Source organism: Sceloporus occidentalis, unplaced genomic scaffold (assembly GCF_023333645.1).
Source record: "Sceloporus occidentalis isolate IW3139 unplaced genomic scaffold, rSceOcc1.0.p SCAF_41, whole genome shotgun sequence".
In the NCBI taxonomy this organism is placed as follows: domain Eukaryota; kingdom Metazoa; phylum Chordata; class Lepidosauria; order Squamata; family Phrynosomatidae; genus Sceloporus; species Sceloporus occidentalis.
The window spans coordinates 2,307,526-2,327,281 of record NW_028317021.1 but is presented as its reverse complement, the minus strand read 5'-3'; the positions used below and the strand labels follow the sequence as shown (position 1 = coordinate 2,327,281).

General features: G+C 42.0%; 1 protein-coding gene across 2 annotated transcripts; it reads left to right on the top strand.

Moving 5' to 3' along the window:
- Positions 1 to 298: 298 nt before the first annotated feature.
- PGAM5 (PGAM family member 5, mitochondrial serine/threonine protein phosphatase) lies at positions 299 to 19,542 on the top strand. 2 transcript variants are annotated; one of them, XM_089490044.1, is made up of 6 exons: positions 299 to 773; positions 10,683 to 10,861; positions 12,240 to 12,365; positions 14,943 to 15,031; positions 15,843 to 15,973; positions 18,274 to 19,542. In XM_089490044.1, the coding sequence occupies exons 1-6, from the start codon at positions 484 to 486 to the stop codon at positions 18,422 to 18,424; spliced, it is 966 nt and encodes a 321-aa protein (XP_089346170.1). In that variant the 5' UTR covers positions 299 to 483; the 3' UTR covers positions 18,425 to 19,542. The 2 variants fall into 2 exon arrangements, with proteins under 2 accessions (XP_089346170.1, XP_089346169.1); XM_089490043.1 differs by having other exon boundaries at positions 15,840 to 15,973.
- Positions 19,543 to 19,756: the final 214 nt, after the last annotated feature.

The following is a 19,756-nucleotide window of genomic DNA, read 5'->3' as shown; positions in this document are numbered from 1 at the left end:
CAATCAATCACTCTAGGCTTGGAGGCGTCTCCCTCCAGTGTGGAGGCAGTCGCAAAATCCACCCGCCAAGCTTCCGTAGACGGGAGCCTGGGCAGCTACGGTGGCCGCAGAGGGCCTTCTTCCTTCAGTGGAGCGAGACTCCTTGAAAGAAGCTCCCTCCTTCTGGAGCCTCAGCTGAGGAGGGAACAACGTCACGGCAACGTCACAGCTTGGACGGCGCGCGCGGAGGGCCAAGAAGGCTCTTCCGTCGGGGTGGACGGGGCCCGCCTGCCTCCTCCCTCCCCTCAGCGGGGCCCCGCCCACCCCGACGGAAGAGCCTCAGCCTTCTTGGCCCTCCGCGCGCGCCGTCCAAGGCGGGAAAGGCGCTTCCTTTTCCTTGGAGGGGTGTGGCGCCCCTGGGCATTCGACGCCCTCTTCCTCCGTCTGCAGCTCAGAAGCGCCGCTTTCCCCTCAAGAGCTGCTTCCTCTTCCTCTTCCTCCCGAATGGCTTTCCGGAGGGTGGTGGCCGTCACCGCCGCTGCCGCTTGCGGCTTGGCGGGCGGCTCGGTCCTCTTCTCGGCCATCCCGGTGGCCAGGCAGCCCCAGCCGCAGCCAGTGGACAGGGCCGGCTACGGCTTGGGGGACCCTCCGGAGCCTGGGCTGCCGGCCTCTCCGCCTGCTCCGCCGGGGCTGCTGCTGCTCCCTTCGCCGGCCGCCTCCTGCCCCGCCGCCTCGGCCCCGGCTTGGCTGGAGAAGGGCAACGACTGCGGCTACTGGGACAGCAACTGGGACAGGTGAGGGGCCCCTGGCAGAGGCTCCGGGGAAGAGCGCTTTGGAGGGGGGAAGGATTGGGAACTTTGGCCTGGAATAATGTCACCCTTTTAATTGTTGGAAGTAATTGCTTTTTCAGCTTGCCTTTTGCCTGATTTAGAGTGTTTTAACTTGGATGGTTCTTAGCCTTGTCAACCGCCTTGAGTCCCTGCACTGGGAGGAAGGTGGGATAGGATTAAACAGAGTAATAATAACAACAACAACAACAACAATAATAATAATAGCATTTACTTCTAGCCCAGCTCTCTGATCAGATCGAGGCGGCTTACCTCAATCAAATCTATACAGTCCAATAGGACAAAAGCCCAGCATCCCCCTCCCTCCTTAACCCCAAATCCACAACAATAAGTGAAGACTTGAAGGCACGCAAAAAGAGGTACCAAGCGCTCAGAGGCTGGGTTTCCAATCCCGCCCTCCGCCACAAACACCCCCTGGGTGCCCCTTGGGCACGTCACACTCTCTCAGCCTCAGATGAAAGCAATGGCAACCCCCCTCTGAACACGCCTGGCCAAGAAAACCCCAAGACAACATCACTATAAGCCAGCAGTGCCTTGGAGGCGCACCACAACAGGTAGGACCAAAGGTAGAGAGCTGGGTTGAGACCAGGGTTTGAATGCCCACTCTGCCATGGAAAGCCACCAGGGTAAAAGCCACTTGGTTTAGGAAAACTCCTGCTGCCAGCTTCTTTCTTGCAGTGAGTCTCAATGGGGCTGCAAGGCCTCTCTACAGACTGATTCTACAGACTCACACAGCTATGGCTTTGCATTCTACCACTTGGGCAGGTTACACTCTCTCAGCCTCAGAAGAACCCCCTCTGAACAAGCCTAACCCCCAAAACTCCATGATCAGTTCACCTGAGGGTCGCCAGAAGTTGACTTGAAGGCACTCCGCAGCAAAGAGTCAGGAAAGGATGCCAGAGGAACCCTGTGAATGAACAGCCAGCCAGGGTTTAATATATTGGTTTCTCTCACAAAACGTAAACTAATATAATATGCACAGGAGCTGCCCAACCTGCAAACTGGGTCCAGTAGATGCCCATGGGCATCCACCAAGCTGCTGCTTATTTATAGGGTTGCTGACTGGTTTGGGGACATAGTTTTTGGTGGGTTTTTTGAGCTGTGTGGCTATGTTCTGGAAGAGTTTATTCCTGACGTTTCATCAGCATCTGGCATCTTCAGAGAATGCTGGCATGGAAGAGAGTGGGGTATATATACTGTTGGTTGAGAGGAAGCAATTCACATGTTAATCTGTGGGTTGTTCTGTTGTTGAATGGCAAGGCGTCAAAGGGTCTATTTAATGAATGTTCCCTTGTCTCCTGGGAAAAGCCCTGACCCTGGGAGGTTTTCATGTGCGTTTGCTGGCTCTTGATTTTAGCCTTTTTCAGGACTGGTAGCCAAGCTTTGCTAACTTTAAGGGCTTCTTCTTTCCTGTTGAAGTTGTCCAGGTGTTTATGGATTTCAATGGCTTCCCAGTGCATTCAGACCCAATAGTTGTTGCCATGGTCCAGAATTTCAGTGTTTTCAAACAGCATTTTATGCCCATGATGGTTTATAATGTGTTTTGTTACTGCTGATTTTTCTGGATGACCCAGGCCCGGTACAGACAGGCCCTTTGTGGCGCACCCATGACAAGCTAGGGTTTGGTCAGGGGCAGGGCATGCACACACCCCACAACCCTAGCACATCATGGGTGTGCCACAGCTGCACAGCACCATCCAGATGGTGCGCGCAACAATGACGTGCCAGTAGCACAATGTCCAAACAGCGCTGTGGCGCTGGCACTTCATTGCACCATCGCTGGCGCTTTGGTGAGGCGCACTTTGCTTGCTACGTTTCTGCTGCGGAGCAAGGAGAGGTGCCTCCCCGGCGCCTCTTTTTGGCGCTCTATACCGCACCATAGTCTGCAGTGTCTCTCCTGTTCCTTGATCCGTGTTTGAACACTTCTCCTTAGCTGCACTGTATACAGTAAACTCCTGCAGCCATGAGAGGATCTCTCCTGTCCTCCGCTGAGTGCAGCATTCACTGGATTTTCATGGTCGGTTTGTAGACCATTTGGAGGTTGTGGCTCCTCGCCAGCTTCCCTATTCTGTCTCTGTCTTCCCAGCAGACAATGGATCAATAGGGTTACACAGTATATATGCCCCCTCTAGACACAGACACCTCCATGCCAGCATTCTCTGAAGATGCCAGCCACAGATGCTGGTGAAACATCAGGAACAAACTCTTCTAGAACATGGTCATATACCCCCCAGAAAACCCACAAAAAACTATGGATGCCAGCCTGAAAGCCTTTGATTTCACATTGATTTGGAGACCTTCTGTATGCACTGTAGAATAGTTCTGTCGGTCTCGACAACCTGGTGCTGTGTAGGAAAAGCAACTAAGAATACTACGTATAGTGTTATACCACCCAGTGGAGTTGGGATGGAACTTGAGAGACCAAGCTCCTAATCCTGTAGTTATGCAAGAAGGTCACTGAAACAGTGTTCAATATTGTCATCTTCAGCTGTATTTGTTGAAGGAGGATTTGGAATTTCAAAAAGTTGCAGCTGAGGTGGATGGCTTTGGTTCAGGAGTGGATGCCTTTTCTTTGGGGGGGGGGGGGTTTGCCTTTTTTTAAAATCTAATTTATGTGCTTTGCTATTCTTCCTCGTTCACGAAGAAGCTGTTTGTAGGGCACAAGATAAGACTTTTCAATCATTGTCGTCTTAGAACTGCAACTGCTTTTGAATTTCCCTTGGCACATTTGTGGAGATGTGGTTTGCAGCTTGCATTTCCTCATCATCTTCATCTGCTTCAGCCTCAGCACTTGCAACAAGCTGCTGCAGATTTTCTGTGCTGAGATCTTCTCTATGTAACTGCAGGAAATCAACAGCAGCGGCACCTTCCACCTCCTCAAATCCAATCTGCTTTGCATGTGCAACACAACTTTCTTTCATTTCTGAGAGCTATTTTGATGGCTTAAAGCCTGGAGAATTAGAAACATACTCTTGAGGGAGCCATTTTTCCCCCAGCAAGCATGCACATGTTCTCTAGTGACATTGCCCCAAGCCTCCACAATGATCTTGGTACTGCTCATTTTGTTAAAATTCTTCCAAAAGGCAATCACATTTGTCACCTTTTGAGCCACAAATAATAAGTTTTAAACATTATTATAACCCCTTGAATCCATAGGTTGTAGAAGAAAGGTTGTATTTGGTTGTATAAATATTACCTTGGTGTGATGAAAGCTAAGCAGTGCTGGGGTGTATGTGTGACTTGGTGCATTGTCTAAAAGGAGAATTTTAAAATCCATTATTATCATCCTAATATTTTCTAAAAACGTCTTCAAAAGCATCCTTTAAGAGGTCTGAAAAATATGTCCTGTCATCCATCCTTTCCTACTTGCTAAAATGGACACATAAAGTCAACTTCAACAGATCTTGCCAAGAAACCCCTAAGGGTTCCCATAAGTCAGAAATGACATGAAGGCACACAACAGCAAAATAAGTACAGTTGTCCCTCCATATTCGCTAGGGTTAGGGGCACAAGACCCCTGTGAATATGGAAAAACTGTAAATAACAAAAACACCATGTTTTTACCTAAGAGGAGACCTCTCTAGAAATCTCTAGCTCCTCCAGTGCAACTCTGTGGTCAACGTCCAACAGACACTGACCATAGAACTACGCTGGAGGAGCTACAAAGGCCTAGTAGAGTATTCTCTCTAGGAATCTCCACGTCTTTCAGTGCAACTTTTAGTTAAAGTTGACCTTAGAGTTGCGTCAGAGGACCTAGAATATTCCTGGAGAGAACATATTAATCAAATCCGTTGAATAATCAAATCCGCAAATATCGAAGCCGCAAATATGGAGGGATGAGTGTACAAGCTTCAACTTCACCGCTAATGTTTGAACCAAGTCTGTCTTTTCCAGCTTTGAACCAATCAACTAACCAAGTCTGCCTTTTCCAGCTTTGAAAACGTGGGCATGGACTTTACTTATGTGCGCTTGTATGTAGTTCCTTGTTGCCTATGAGTGTCTCTCCCCCCCCCACCCCCCCAAAAAAAATAGGCATTTGGCAGATTTATTGAACATGATTGCTGAATCTGCAGTGGCAGACCTAACACTTGCCACGTATTTATCTTAAGTGTATCTCTAGAGAAAGGAGTGGAAGTAGCATTCAGTCAGCAGAGATGCAAACTTGGTATGAATGGATGCTAATGCATGTCAGTGGCCTCTCAGTTGGTGTTTCTGCTTTAGTCTTGTTTGCTTGAAGTACAGGAGTGCCTGCGAAGGAGGATGACATCTGAGCCAATTACTTTTCATTCTTATTATTATCATTATTATTCTGTTTATTTATAAATAAATGTACCTTCCTCCCAGTACATTTGCTTAAACAAATGCAAATCTTTGGAGTGTGTCAAAGAATACTGAGATTATTTCTGATGGTGAGGTATAAATTCATTAAATAATATTCTTGAAAATTGTATTGTAAATAATATTCATGAAAAATACGTTCTTATACTTGAAACTTGTATTTATATTAACTGAGTATATCTCATCTCAGCCTCTGCTTACACTTGTTACTTGGCTTCTTGTAGATTTATTTTATTTTAAATAATGATTTTTTGTGTGTGTTAGAATGTAAAATGTGGGTCCCGTTTTTCAGCAATGAAGAGCTTAGAGGTATGCATTCTGCAGTGGATGTTTGCTATAAGCACTTTCTCTTTCCGAAGTGAATTAAGCTTTGTTTTTTATTTAATTCTTTGCCAGATTAATAACACTAAATCTGAGCAAAAGTCCTCCTGGTTTTTAATTTCATAATGGGATGATCCAACTGTGGTGGTGTGGCTTAAATGAATTAACGGAATAGGCTTATTTCAGACGTGTTTTGTAGTGCCATCAGGTCCAGCCTCATTGTTCCTCACCATGAAAACAACATTTTGTTTTCTATACCGTCCCTTAAACCGCTTAGACGCTGCTTCAGCGGTATGAAGCGGTATATAAATGAAGCTTGTTTGTTTGTTTGTTTTAATGAGCAAGGGAAAATGCTCTTTGATCCAGCAGCACACTCAGAAGTAAAGCAAATTTAATTTGTATGAGAACTATAGACAAGATGGTGAAAAGAGATGTGTACTTTAAAAAAAAAAACAGTGCGTAATGTAAAATACAGTATGGAGTAATAATGGTTGCAGTATAACAAGTCAAGCAACTATAATGTGATTAGCAAACGAGAAAATAGAATACAGTTGGCCTTCCATATCCCACAGATTCTTTTATCCACAGATTCATCCATCCATGGTTTGAAAATACAGTTGGCCCTCCACATTTGCAGCTTTGACTTTTGCGGATTTGATTGTTTGCAGTTTTGATTAATGTGTTCTCTCTAGGAATCTCTAGGTCATTGATGGCGAACCTATGGCATGCGTGCCAGAGGTGGCACCCAGAGCCTTCTCTGTGGGCACACATGCTGTCACCCTAGCACAGAGTTTGCCAGAGTTTCTTACTAGAAAGCCAGAGGGACGTGGCACTTTACAATAAATAAGTGGGGTCTGGGTTGCAGTTTGGGCCCTCGGTCTGTAAAAGGTTCATCATCACTGCTCTAGGTCCTCTGCCAGTGGTTGACCATAGAGTTGTGCTGGAGAACCTAGAAGTTCATAGAGAAAACACTTCTCTTGGCTTTTGTAGGTCCTCCAACATAATTCTTATGATGAATGTCTGGCAGATGTTGACCATAGAGCTGCACTGGAGAACCTGGAGATTGCCAGAGAGGTGTTCTCTCAGATAAAAAGAATAGTGTTTTTTATTTGCAGTTTCCCCACATTCACAGGGGTCCTTCACCCCTAACCTAAGCAAATGTGGAGGGAGGGACCACTGTATTAAATATATATTTATGTATGAATTCCAAAAAGCAAACCTTGATTTTGCCATTTTATATAAGGGACACCATTTCACTACCCCATTGTATTCAATGGAACTTGAACATCCACAGATTTTGGTATCCACAGGGGATCCAGGAACCAAACCCCAGCAGGTACCAAGGGCCTGCTGTAGTGCAATTGCTGAAGCACATTTGTGGAAGAGACTATGAAGGTAGCATGAAGTATAGTAATTAAAGTAGTTACAGTGTAACTAGCATAAAAGGCTATGATGAAATAATATATGAAATGGTAATCAAGGCATAATGGATGGCAACTAGTACATAAGAAAATCAGAACAAATATTCAGTATTTAATCCAGGCTTGATTTAATCCACTCTAATTTAACAAAGATAATCATTTAAAATACCCATGTATAAAAGAAATAATGAATCTCCCACACATTCCCAGGCCCCCAAAGCCCTGTGATACTTTACGGTTGACATAAGTTGGAAATGACTCGAAGGCACACAACAACAACAACAATTAGATAGTAAAGGATTCTTAGATGGTTGCAGCAAAAGTTCTAAAAAGGTCTAAAAAGTATTTTAAATGTTCAAAATTTAACACAAATAAAAGAAGCACGGGGTTTTTTCCCCTCTAGGACTTCTAGAAGGTGCTAGAGAACTCTCTAGAAAGTTGAAGTGAAGTAAAGCAAAAGGAAATAAAAACTGCTAAAATCATTTAAAGAGCAAATGGCCTGTCTCTCCATCTTGGGATAGAGAAAGCCTCCATCTTGCAGAAACAGCATAAAAACATAAATATGTTAATACCCTGCAGCCCCCATATACTATCAGACCTCCACGTTTGCAGATTTGCCTTTTGTGGATTTGATTATTCACAGTTTTTATTAATATGTTCTCTCAAGGAGTCTAGATCCCCCCAGTGCAACTCTGTGGTCAGGTTTTGCAAGATGTTGTGCTGGCCGACCGAGAGATTCTTAGAACACTTCTCTAGGCATTTGTAGGTCCTCCAGCACAATGGTTTGGTTCCAGCAGATGTTGACCACAGAGTCACACTGGAGGACCTAGAGATTCCTAGAGACGTTCTCTCAAGTAAAAAAATAATGGGTTTTTTTATTTGCGGTTTTTCCACTTTCATGGTGGGCCTGTGCCCCTAACCCCAACAAATGTGGAGGGCCCCCACTGTATTGCTAGTAACTATTCTTTTCTTCAAGCCAGTTACAGAAAACTATTTGGGCCTGGTAACACCGCAAAACTTTTGCACATCCTGGTTGGATGTTCGATCATTAGTATTAAAATTACCTCTATGTTGATGAATTACTACATCAAAGCTTACAAGACTTCTTGGATATCTCTTGTTTAATTTGGAGTGTTTAACTTTAGCTATTTAAAAAAAGCCTAAAGAGACATAAATCCTAGTGTCCAAAGAGTCTTATAAGGCTGCATCCACACTGGCTCCGACCTGGACCCCACAACAAACTCCAACTCCCAGAATTCCATAGCCTTGAGCCAGGGCAGTTAAAGTGGTGCCAAACCGGGCTATTTCTCCAATGTGGATGCAGCCTTGGTGTCCAGCTTTTCTGTAATAAATTTGTCACCTAGCTCCTAACCAAAACAAAGACTTTGGATTCTTAGTTTTAGCAGGAGCGGGAAACAAAGTGCAATCAACTTATCAGAGATGCATCTAGTTAACTGATTTAAAATAAACATTAAAATTAATTTAACATACCGGTAAATCTTATTCTCTCTCTCTGCTAAAGTCAAAGCATTGTTGTATAAAAGAATAATAAAACAATAAAATATTCATATTCTTCTTCTGACACAAACGTTTTGGTTGCTGTGTTCTGTATTATTTCATAGCCAGACATTTGTCATCTATAGTTTATCCTCAGGACCGGCTGACCTTACCACTGTGGGTTTGTCACAGCTATTAAATTCCATCATGGAATCTGTGAACCAGTGTCTTCCGGAATCTTTGTTCATTGAAGAAGCTCTGGAGATGGAGTGCTTCTGGCACTCCAGAACATGCAATAAACATAGCCACATTCATATTTTTCTGACAGATTTCCCGTGGGCCACTGACTAACCACAATGAAAAGAGAAAATAGGACTAAAGAGGCCTTTAGTCTAGCCAGCATATTTCTCCATATGTTGTTGTCCAAAAACAGTCCAAATCACTCCATGGCACAATTGCTGAACTATTTTAACATGTAAAAATGATGTTTGTGTCATATTTCAAATATAATGGAATATTTCCTCTATTCTGTTAAGAGCCAGTGTTTTAGCTGTTGGGAGTGCTAGACTAGTAGTACTTGGGAGAACTGAATTCGTATCAGTGGCCAACTTAGTAGACAACATCAAGAAGGCAATAGAATATAATGACAGGGTTGTTGTGAGGATAAACATGAGGGTGCGAGTGGGTGTTTGTGGGTGTGCTAGTGTTAAGTTTGTTTTGTGGGGAGATTGTTTTGAAAGTGAGATTTTTGTATGTGTATTTTGTTGTTGTTGTTGTGTGCCTTCAAGTTGTTTCCAACTTATGGCAACTATCACAGGAGTTTCTTAGCAGGTTTCTCCAGAGGGGGTTTGCCATTGCCATCCTCTGAGACTGAGATAGAGTGACTTGCCCATGGTCACCCAATGGGTTTCCATGGCCGAGTGGGGATTTGAACCCTGGTCTCCCAGTATCCTAGTCCAGCGCTCAAGCTATTACACCTCGCTGGCCCTCTCAGGCTATGTGTATAAACTGTATATGAAATATAAATATCTCCAAAATATTTCAAAATCCAAAAAAAAAAAAACCCCTCCAAAATCCAAAACACTTCTGGTCCCTTGAATTTTGGAGAAGGGAGACTCAACTTAAAGTTCTGAGAGCAATGAGTATGTGAACTCACATACAACATATGGGTTTGGATGTTGGAATTGCTGACTTTGGTATTCAACTGTTTGCCTTCTTCAGCTGTTACATTAGCACATTTAGCTTCTTTATCAAATGTAGATATGTGTAGACATTCCATGGACCAGATTGCTAGTTAAGCCACCCGGGTCTGTTTTCTGATGACAGTCAGCAAAACATCTGTGATGGTTTGCTTGCCAAAGTGTTTTTTCATGTTAAAATCTCATAACTTTGACAATTATGCCTATATTTTGAGCCCTTCCTTTCATTTTGAGTAACAGAAAGCGGGATGAAGTCTTAAAACTCAACATCTTGGCCATATCATATATTGCGATCTGGGAGGTGATAAATAAATGCCTTAAATACAGAAGAATGTTTGATATATTGTGGATTCAGAATAGGATTCTGAATCGACATATAAACCCAATTGACTGTTGGTCATTTTTCTTCTGGAAATTTATACAGCCTGTTTATTTGCCTGTAAGCATATATTTCAGTATTCAGTGCCAGGATTTGTTTCTACTATCGCTGAAAGCTGAGCTAGCATTAGGAAATTACTCAGACATGCCTAAAGCAAGTAAATCAATGTTCTAAAAGGATTATAGAGCAGCAAAATTCAGTCTGGATTTTCTTCCCCCTGAATAAAAGATTGCAGCTAAATTGTTACATTTCTGGACTAATGAACATATATTGGCCATTAACTGTAGATATGTGAGTGCAGTTGGGAAGCTTCACATTTCCATGGGGCTCTGGTGGCTGTCCTTCCATTTTATGAAAGACAACTTGGGTATAGAAAGTGTGATAAATGATTGAGCATGTATAAAATAGCTCTTCAGGCTTCAGCTATAAGAGAGAGCTGACCTAAGTCCAGTTTCTCCAAACTTGTTATTTTAAAGCATGCTGCCTTTTCTCTCTTGCTCTGTAAAATTACCACCTTTTTATTTCCCTGTTATTCTTTAACACTGGGAGAAGGGAGTGCCTGGAGAAGTGATATCCAAATTGTCAAGCCATCAAAAGAACACATAGTACTGAAGAGTATGGAATTAGTTTAATTCCCCAGCGTATCTGGTGACCCTGTTGTATCTTTGTTTAAAAAATAAACTTTAAACATTGCTTTCAGGAGGGAACCATTGGCTCTTATGAACCTGAAGAAGAAAAACCAAGAGACTGGAGAAGAGGAAATATCATCTCGCCTGTCCCATTACAAAGCAAAAGCTACCAGACACATATTTCTCATACGTCATTCTCAATATAATACAGATGGGCACAATGATAGAGAGAGAATTCTGACAAAATTGGGTAAGTATGGTAGACACACTCCTGGAAGCGATGATGGGAGAGATCTTTTTTAAAAACACAGAATTGCATTTAGTTCTATAACCTATGGAGAATAGTATGAGTTTTATAGCTTTAGCTGTCTGATTACCTTTCAATCAAGTATTATTATTATTATTATTATTATTATTATTATATTTATTTATATCCTACCCTTCTCCCAGGGCTGGGATTTAGGCCGGCTTACAACATTAAAAAAACACCATACGGTTAAAAGCATACAAAGTAAAATGATGTCAGCCACCATGAACAGGTTAAAAATATAGGAAACTATCCAGTTGTACCTTAGTTCTAAAGCTGGTTGCAGACCCCAGTATCCTTCATAATAAGAAGGTATACCAATGCTGTAATGGTGTTAGAAGACAGTAGTGAGACATAAAAACCTGACAGTCGTCCAGCTATGTGAATAAATACTGTGTGATAATGCCCCCCCATCTTCTTGCCCCATAACTTCTGTTCCTGCCCCCAGTGCCAGCAGTTCAGTATTAAAAGAGAAAGCCGCTTCTGCAGATAGTCTTTCTGGCTCATATCTGTATTCTTGCATAAAGCCACTCCATGGGAGAGCTGAACACATGTATTATAGAGCTGGGTTAGCCTCAACTGCATGCAGCGTCTCTGCCAGGTTTTGTACAGCAACATGGCGTAGAAAGTTGTTACAAATGTTACCTAATTAAATAAATAATAATTGTTCATGACTTCTAGTTAATTGACTACATTTCCTTCACTTTCTATAGGAGGAACTAATGGTCTTGAAGGAAAACCATGTTGGGTTTTTGGGATGATACACAAATGTATTCTGTCTTGGTTTTGGAGCCATTACCTTCTCAGAATCTGCCTCTTTCCTAAAGCTTTTGTCTCAACCATTTGGTGCTTCCAGATGTGTTGAATTTCAACTTCTGTCACCCCTACCCAGCATGACAAATCATAGTGAATTGTGGGAACTGTAGTCCAAAATACTGGAAGAGTATCAGATTGGGGAAGGCTGCTATATTGCAACTATAAGCCTGTAATCCAATCTAAGCATGTGAAACTGAAATAATTGTATGGGGTTTACTTGTTTATCCCTTCCTCTTCTCCTATGTTTGCAGTGTAGCCTATCTTCCTACTCCTGTAAAGTCTGTGTATCCTGATATCATTAAGATAATAAGCACACAATTCTACAAATAATGCAGATACAGATACAAAAGAGGACAGATACAAAATAGGTGAACAATACAAACATACATGATGGCAAAGGCAGCAATTTTCTACCAGGAAACATTGGATATGATGTGATGGATGAGATGTTTTCTCTGAATGTGCCAAAGACGCATTGTAAATGTATTAGCAACTTACTTTTTAGGCCGTGAGCAAGCGGAGTTGACAGGGAAAAGGCTTGCAAGCTTGGGACTGAAATTTGATAAAATTGTACATTCTTCTATGACCAGAGCAACTGAAACAACCAACATCATCAGTGAATATCTTCCTGGTGAGTGAAGTTTAGAATTGAATGATAAGCTACAGTACATGTATGTTTAACAAATGTACATTGGGACACAAGGGATGACTAAACTGATTGCACTTAGGAGTATTTCACTTAATAGGTTTTGCATAGTGTTTGAGAGGAGTAGTTTGCTATCAAGATAGCCTTGCTCACCTTCAGAGTGTGTGCAACTAACAAGATTTAGCAATGTAAAATAGCTGCGTAAACATGTGTAAACATGCTCAACTCTCCTTACCAGAAGCAGAAACTGAAGGATCTCATCCCCATTGGAAGGCATTGAGCCATATAGTACATACTCACTGACTTATCCCAGCCCCAGATATGATGCATATTTTTGCTACAAGATGTGTTGTACATTCTAGTGCAAAGGACATGCTATTTTTTTTCATTCCTCGTGGCATAAACCATGGTTTATGACTGTGCTTTGACCTTCTTAGAGTAATCTAATCCAGCACTTTGGAAACTATGTGAAATAGTCCTTGAATCCAAGATACTGATACGGTATCTCCTTTGAAAAGGAGGCAAACAAGGAACATCAGTCTGAAAAGCCCTTATAGTTAAGATTTTCAAATACTTCTGTACTTCAGGCCTTGGGGAAGAGTGATAATATTACAGCCATATGTTTTTTAAAACATTACCATTACAAAAGTATTAATACAGTAGTACAATTGCAACAAAAATGTTTTTACAATATGGAATTGGAAGATTAGGAATTCCTTCATGTTGTGTGTGTGCTGTTGAAATATTTCTGGGCTTCCAAAGGTAAGCTATTAGTGATGGCTGGAATGCAGAACAGGACTCAAATAGCGGAGAAAATCCAAGAACAGAAATTTTGTGGGCCCAGGCCTTGATGTACAACTGAATAAAGAGATTAAGACTAAAACTTACAGGGAGCAAGATGAGTGTTGAAAGACTGGGAAATCTTAAGACGAAGAGGAATCCTGTCAAAAGGAATACAGTTGGCCTTGGTATCCACGGAATCTTTATCCACAAATTCAGCTTTCCATGGCTTGAAAATATTTAAAAAATATAAATTCTAAAAAAGCAAACCTTGATTTTTGCCATTTTATATAAGGGACACCATTTTACCATGCCATTGTATTTAATGGGACTTGCACATCTATGGATTTTTGCATCCGCTAGGGTCTTGGAACAAAACCCCGGCAGATACCAAGGGCCCACTGTAGTAGGATAAGAAGGTATGGGAGACTGACATTTTGGTTTAGCTGAATGCATGTAGGTCAGATGTTTTTGGAAAAGAGCAAGCCAATTTTACAAGAAGAACAACGAAGCCAGTGGCTGCAAATCTTACATAGCTGAGAACATTATGAAAGATCCACTTATTGATTTGTGGAGACTCTGTTAGAGTTCCTTTGTCACCACTCCCAAGACTCACTGTTTTGCTGTAATAGTCCCCCCAAGGCCATTACATTTCTGGTTAAAATTGAGGGGGAAACAGGTATGGACATTGTTCTGTAAGATCTGCTGGGGTCCTGAGGTCTCAGAGGATGATGCCATAGATTTGTTTCTGGCTATTGGAATATAGCCAGATGTTGTAGAGGACAGAAGAAGAAAACAACCTCCACAGCAACAACAACCGAAAAAAGACATGCAGAGGTGTAAGGTGGACTTATGACTCAGTATGTCAACAACAGGATGCTAGCCAGTGATTTTAGCACATTCAAAGGCATTTGATGGAGAAGATAAACTAGGAAACTAGGAAAGATGAAAGGGTTGAAGGTCGGCTTTTTTTTTTAAGGTTGGGAAAGAATTCTATCTCAACTTGTTAGTGGATGGGAAGGAGACATCTTAAAGAAGGAGGTGAAGTACCATATACTATATACTCAACTATAAGTCGACTTCATGTATAAGTCGGTGGCAGTTTTGGGGGCCAAAATTATGGATTTTGATATGACCCGTGGATAAATCGAGGGTAAAACCTAGGCATGTAACAAAGGATGAAACAAAGGAAAAGAGTGCCAAAGAGCTTACAAAATTCCAGGAGGAATACTGGTTTGTGCTCACACTAAAGGCTGGATGGATGAGACAGTAGAGGGGGATCAGTGCTTCCAGGACAGATTACACTCGGGGATGGCTCCTTTTTAAAATAAGAGTTAAAGTATAGTACTTACATTGATCCATGGATAAGTTGACTCAGGTTTTTTGGGTCAATTTTTTGACTAACATTTCTAGGCTTATACATGAGTATATACAGTAAGTAGGAATTAGGTTGTGGGTTTTGTTGCTGAAAGTGGATCAGTTTGAGTTCCAGAAATGGGAATATTAACATGAGAGATGGGTTTCTTCTCTTTGAAGGCCGCAATGCAAGATGGTGCCTTTTAGATCTGAGTTGCCTGAAATTGCTTCACATGCCCATAAAATCTTACTATCTAGATATGTCTTTACAAAATATTCTTTATGGAATTAAACATGTATGTATTTGTAGGAGTCATACCTGAGGATTGCTCCTCACTTTTTCTTTTCTTCTTAGTGTCACTTACAATACAGGACTGTTTCTAGAAGACAAGGCTTTACAATAAATTGCTTCTTCTTTCTCCCCAGGGGTGACAAAATTGAGCACTGACTTACTGCGTGAGGGAGCTCCAATTGAACCAAATCCTCCCAGCTCACATTGGAAACCAGAAGCTGTGGTAACATTTTGCACAGGCAGTTGTTTAATGTTGTAATATGGAATAATTTAATACATAGAACTACTTAAACCAGTTTCCCAGGGGACTTTTTTGTATGCTAACCCATCCAAGGTGTGTTCCTGTGACATTAATTTCCCTACCTCTGATGGTGGTCTGCTTAAAAGCAAACAATGCTGCCATTTCACCCTATTCACCTAATGAATAGGGGCCTTCCTTCCCAATAAATGTGTTCAGTTCTCTAAAATATGACCGCAATAAAGATTCTATTCTATTCTGTCCTCTAATGTAGCCTCCAGGTGTTTGGGACTATAGTTCCCATCAGTCCTAAACAGCATGATAAGAGGTTATGGTAACTGTAGTTTAGAACATCCAAGACAGGAGCAGGGTGAAGGCTGCTCTAATGGCTTTGATGAGGGGTCACAGAGCAGAAAACCTTAGTTGATGTACTGGAATTGGCACTATACACATATATTTATGAGACATTGTGGTACATGAGGTTGCTTGGGTTTTAAAGGTATGTTCTTGAGCTGGGTTCAGAGAGTGTATTCTCTTCATAGTCAGTCCCTGTCTATAGATGGGTCACTTTGCTCTCGGACAGCTAAAGCTCCCAAAGAACCTTATGTAAGGCACATTGCAGTAATCCAGAGCGAAAGTTACTGATGTATGAATGTTGGTGAATTTTAGGTCTTGATCCAAAAGGACAGGTCCTTTTCGACAGTTATAATCGACAGTCTGATTAGAAGTTGACAATAAAAATCTTGGGCAGGTTTTTAATAATCTATGTCAATAACCAATTATCTTTATTTAGCAGTATTATGAAGATGGGGCACGCATTGAAGCTGCCTTCCGAAACTACATCCATAGAGCTGATGTAAAGCAGGAAGAGGATAGTTATGAAATCTTTGTTTGTCATGCCAACGTCATCCGTTACATTGTTTGCAGGTAATCTGGGGCTGATGTTACTTTGGCTAAGATGCAAAACCTTTCGAAAATTTCTTGCCTTAGCACATTGTGCTACCCATTATACTAAAGAACCAGATGCTTTTTAGCAGATTGGAGGTATTTGGGGGAAAATGGGTGTCTAATAATATGAGCAGCTGTTCGCAGACCATATGATTGCAGGATTAACTTGAAGCTTTTGGTCTAATCCTTATTTTTGAGCAGGGGATTTTAAAATGAACAGATTTTTCATACTAAATATACTGTGAATTTTAAAATGGAAAAATGAGATTTTTCCCCCCAATTTGTTTGCTCTGTTTCCAGCCCTTCCGGTTCCTTTACCAAAGTATGATGAATGCTTAATTATTGCTAGGGTAGACGATGGGGCCTTACATCTGAAAGAACTGTAAATCTGTCAATCTGCATGGGGCCAGAAACTTCTAGACTTCCAAATGTTGAACTGCAACTCCCATCAGAATACCCCTTAAGGCTGATGAGAATTATAGTCCAGCATCTGGGAGACCGCATGCTATCTCCCCTTTAGCTGATTTGTTGCCTTCTGGCTTCAGAATTGACTTTCCCTTAGAATCATGGGAGTCGGAAGGGGCCCTATGGGTCATCAGGTCCAATGTCCTGCCCAATGCAGGATCTCCAGCTAGAGCAGTGATTCCCAAACTCTCGTCCTCCAGGTGTTTTGGACTTCAGCTCTCAGAAGCCTCTGTCATCTTGGCCAGTGGCCTGGGATTCTGGGAGCTGAAATCCAAAGCACCTGGAAAGCCAGAGTTTGGGAACCACTGAGCTACGGCATCCTGGCAGGCAGCTGTTCAGCCTATTTTTGAAGACATTCAGAGACGGAAACCCCTATAGGTGGCACAGTCATTGTTCACGGTGTTGCATTCTGTTCTGCTCTCTCCTTTATCATTTGTGTTCTGGCACAATGTAGCTCTGCACAAGTTAGATATCTGAGAATTCTGCTAAAGACTTATAGTCAGGTTGAAATAAAAGGCCAGTATGGACACTGATCCTGTACATAAGAGAGATAAATGAGTGGAAGTAATGCGTTCTCAGATGCTGGGTGTTGTGGTAAGCCAAGATCCTATTTCATGCTGGTAAAGCATAAAATTCTACCAGCGTACTTACACAAAAGGTCCAGCAGGGTGATGTCACAGTGTCCATTTTTTTTGGGGGGGGGGCTAGTAAAACTATGACCATCCAGCAGCCATTGCCCAGTCTGGAAAAACCACACACAAGGTATTGGATTAACTCCTTGCAGGGTGCTGGAAAATAGTTATGCTAGATTCCTATCAGAAAATGCAGAAAAAGAGAACTTTAAATGGTGTACGTCTGGAAATGAATGGGCAAATTGGGAAGGGAATGAAGGCTTGGACACAAACTGGTTTAACCTCTATTTGTTGAGCATCTCTGAAAATTCAGCAGATGTTTGAAGTGCCCTGGTATGTCCAAAACAAATTGGTCTCAGCTGCCAATTAAGAAGTCCCTTGTTGCCACTTAGAGCCACATATGTTGGAGCCCCGGCAGGAAAATGCATTTCTTCTGAGGTTAGGAGAGCAGGAGAAATTACTGTAATTTGATACAAATCCTTTTCCTCCTTAAATATCCAGGGGTAGCCATGTTGGCCATTTAGCAAATCCAATCAAAAATCCATTAAACAATGATACCTTTATTGGCCAACCAAATGCACAATATACATGTTGCAAGCTTTAGAAGCTCCACTGGCTTCTTCATCAGGCAAGGTGTTACAAACCAAAGGGGAGAAAAAAACTGAAGATGTTAGTCATAGGCCTGTATTTTATTGTTTCTCTTCTTGAAGATGGTATGGAGGGGCATATCTTGCAGGCTGGCACCTCCTCCTTCCGGCCATGTGGCAACTGGGAAATTCTCAAAGTTCAGTAAATATGTTGTGAAACATATTCGTTTCACAACAAAGACATCCAATCCATCTCCATGGAGACATATTGGATTATAAAGGAAGTGTCTTTGTTCTGATGCAAATGTTAAATTTAGAATCTCCTAGTTGCCGCATAGGCAGGAGGAGGTGCCAGCCTACAAGATATGCCCCTCCATACCATCTTAACTTAAATATGTGCAACTTACAAATGACAATACTTAGGTTTTTTCATGGAGTTCTGAAAACCTAAGCTCTTGCAGCTTCTTTTGTGTCTAACGTATGTCTCATAGCTGATTTGATTTGCTCGTTATGTCTCAAGGGAAGAGAAATAGTGAGCAGAATCTGCAGTGCTTGCTCCCTCCCATAATGGCTTTTTCTTTTTCTTTTTTGGCAGAGCATTACAGTTTCCTCCTGAAGGCTGGCTTCGGATCTCCCTCAACAATGGCAGCATCACCCACTTGGTGATCCGTCCTAGTGGCAGAGTGGCACTTCGAATGCTTGGCGACACAGGATTTATGCCTCCTGAGAAAATCACACGCAACTGAGCCTTTCTGCAACTCCCTGTAGACACTCTGCATCAGTACAGCTGTGGTATAGGGCTATGGGTTGGAGGGATATTAAGTTTCATAATGCTACTCAACCAATGCCTATTCTCCCCACGTCCCTGCTTCATTTGTATGTAAACAGGAGGGCTGTTCAGCCTAGAAAAAAAAGAGTATATTTTTGGCACAAGTTGGCACATTTCATCAAGCATTGCTGCAGTGTAGTTTTGGACTTGTCCGATTCTCCTACACTGCTATAGTAAAAGTGGAGTGTTGTGCAGCAATAGTTGATGGAATGAAGAAGCTAAGAAGACGATCTACCTATTCAACTCATATTGAGGATACTGTTTGGCTGACATGGAAGCACCTGTGGCTCTAACCAAAGCATATTCCTGTGTGTGGAGGGTTTTTCCCCTCCTTCTGTAGGAATAGGATAAAGAATTGTTTTCCGAGCTTATGGTACTTTATTTCATCAGAAATACAAACAATGCATATTTGTGTAGAACAGGGGTGGGAAGTATATCTCCCTCTAGACATTGAACTACACATAACAGCAGCCATAGCCAGCGAAGAGGAATGCTGGGGATTGCAATCCCAATGTCATCTGGAAGGTTGCATGATTCCTACCTTCAGTGCAGAAGGAGCAGCACTGTGTTGCATCCCAAGTGTGAGGGAATTGAATCTTAGGCTTTTGCTCTTGTACAGCTGTGATCTAAATCCAGCAGGCTGGGAACTGGAAATTGCACCTTTTAATGTCAGCAAAAAGCTAGTGGTGATGCAGCTGTTCTCTCAGTAGTATCCAAGATGGTGAGAGACTTTTTCTGGACACAGAAGTTGCTTCTCACTAATGTAAGACTAACTCAACCACTCTTGTGTATCTGTGCCATTATTAACTGTTAGAACCAACTTCTGTTTTTGTCACCCTCTCCCTGGGAGAAGAAATATTGGGGGATGCTTAGGTGCTAATTTAAATGAATTTACAAGTGGGGCACCTCTGAACAGAGACTATTCTGTACTCAAGGGAAATTGTGGCAGTATGTTTTTTCAATTAATACATGAAATAAGTTATCCCTATAGTTATGAAAAAGTTATGTAAAAATAAATGTTTTGACTTTCATGAAGCTTCCTTGATACTACACTTTCTGGAAAAGCAGTGTTTTCATTAGTGTTTAGTGTTTTTGAGTGTGCACAGTGGATGCCCCCCCCCCCCCCGGCCTATAAGAGAACTTCATGATCCTTTAAAAAGGGGGAATTAGTAAAGTTTTGCAAACTGTACACTTTCTAATATCTCCTTTGGGAAATATGGCTAAAATGCTTTATACACTTTCAGAGAGG

What these genes read in the sequence shown, in the direction of transcription:
- PGAM5 (XM_089490043.1), top strand. Translation starts at nt 484, where the DNA reads ATGGCTTTCCGGAGGGTGGTGGCCGTCACCGCCGCTGCCGCTTGCGGC. An exon ending in GAGAATTCTGACAAAATTGG is followed by an intron (nt 10,862 to 12,239) that starts GTAAGTATGGTA and finishes CTTACTTTTTAG; the next exon opens with GCCGTGAGCAAGCGGAGTTG. An exon ending in CATCAGTGAATATCTTCCTG is followed by an intron (nt 12,366 to 14,942) that starts GTGAGTGAAGTT and finishes CTTTCTCCCCAG; the next exon opens with GGGTGACAAAATTGAGCACT.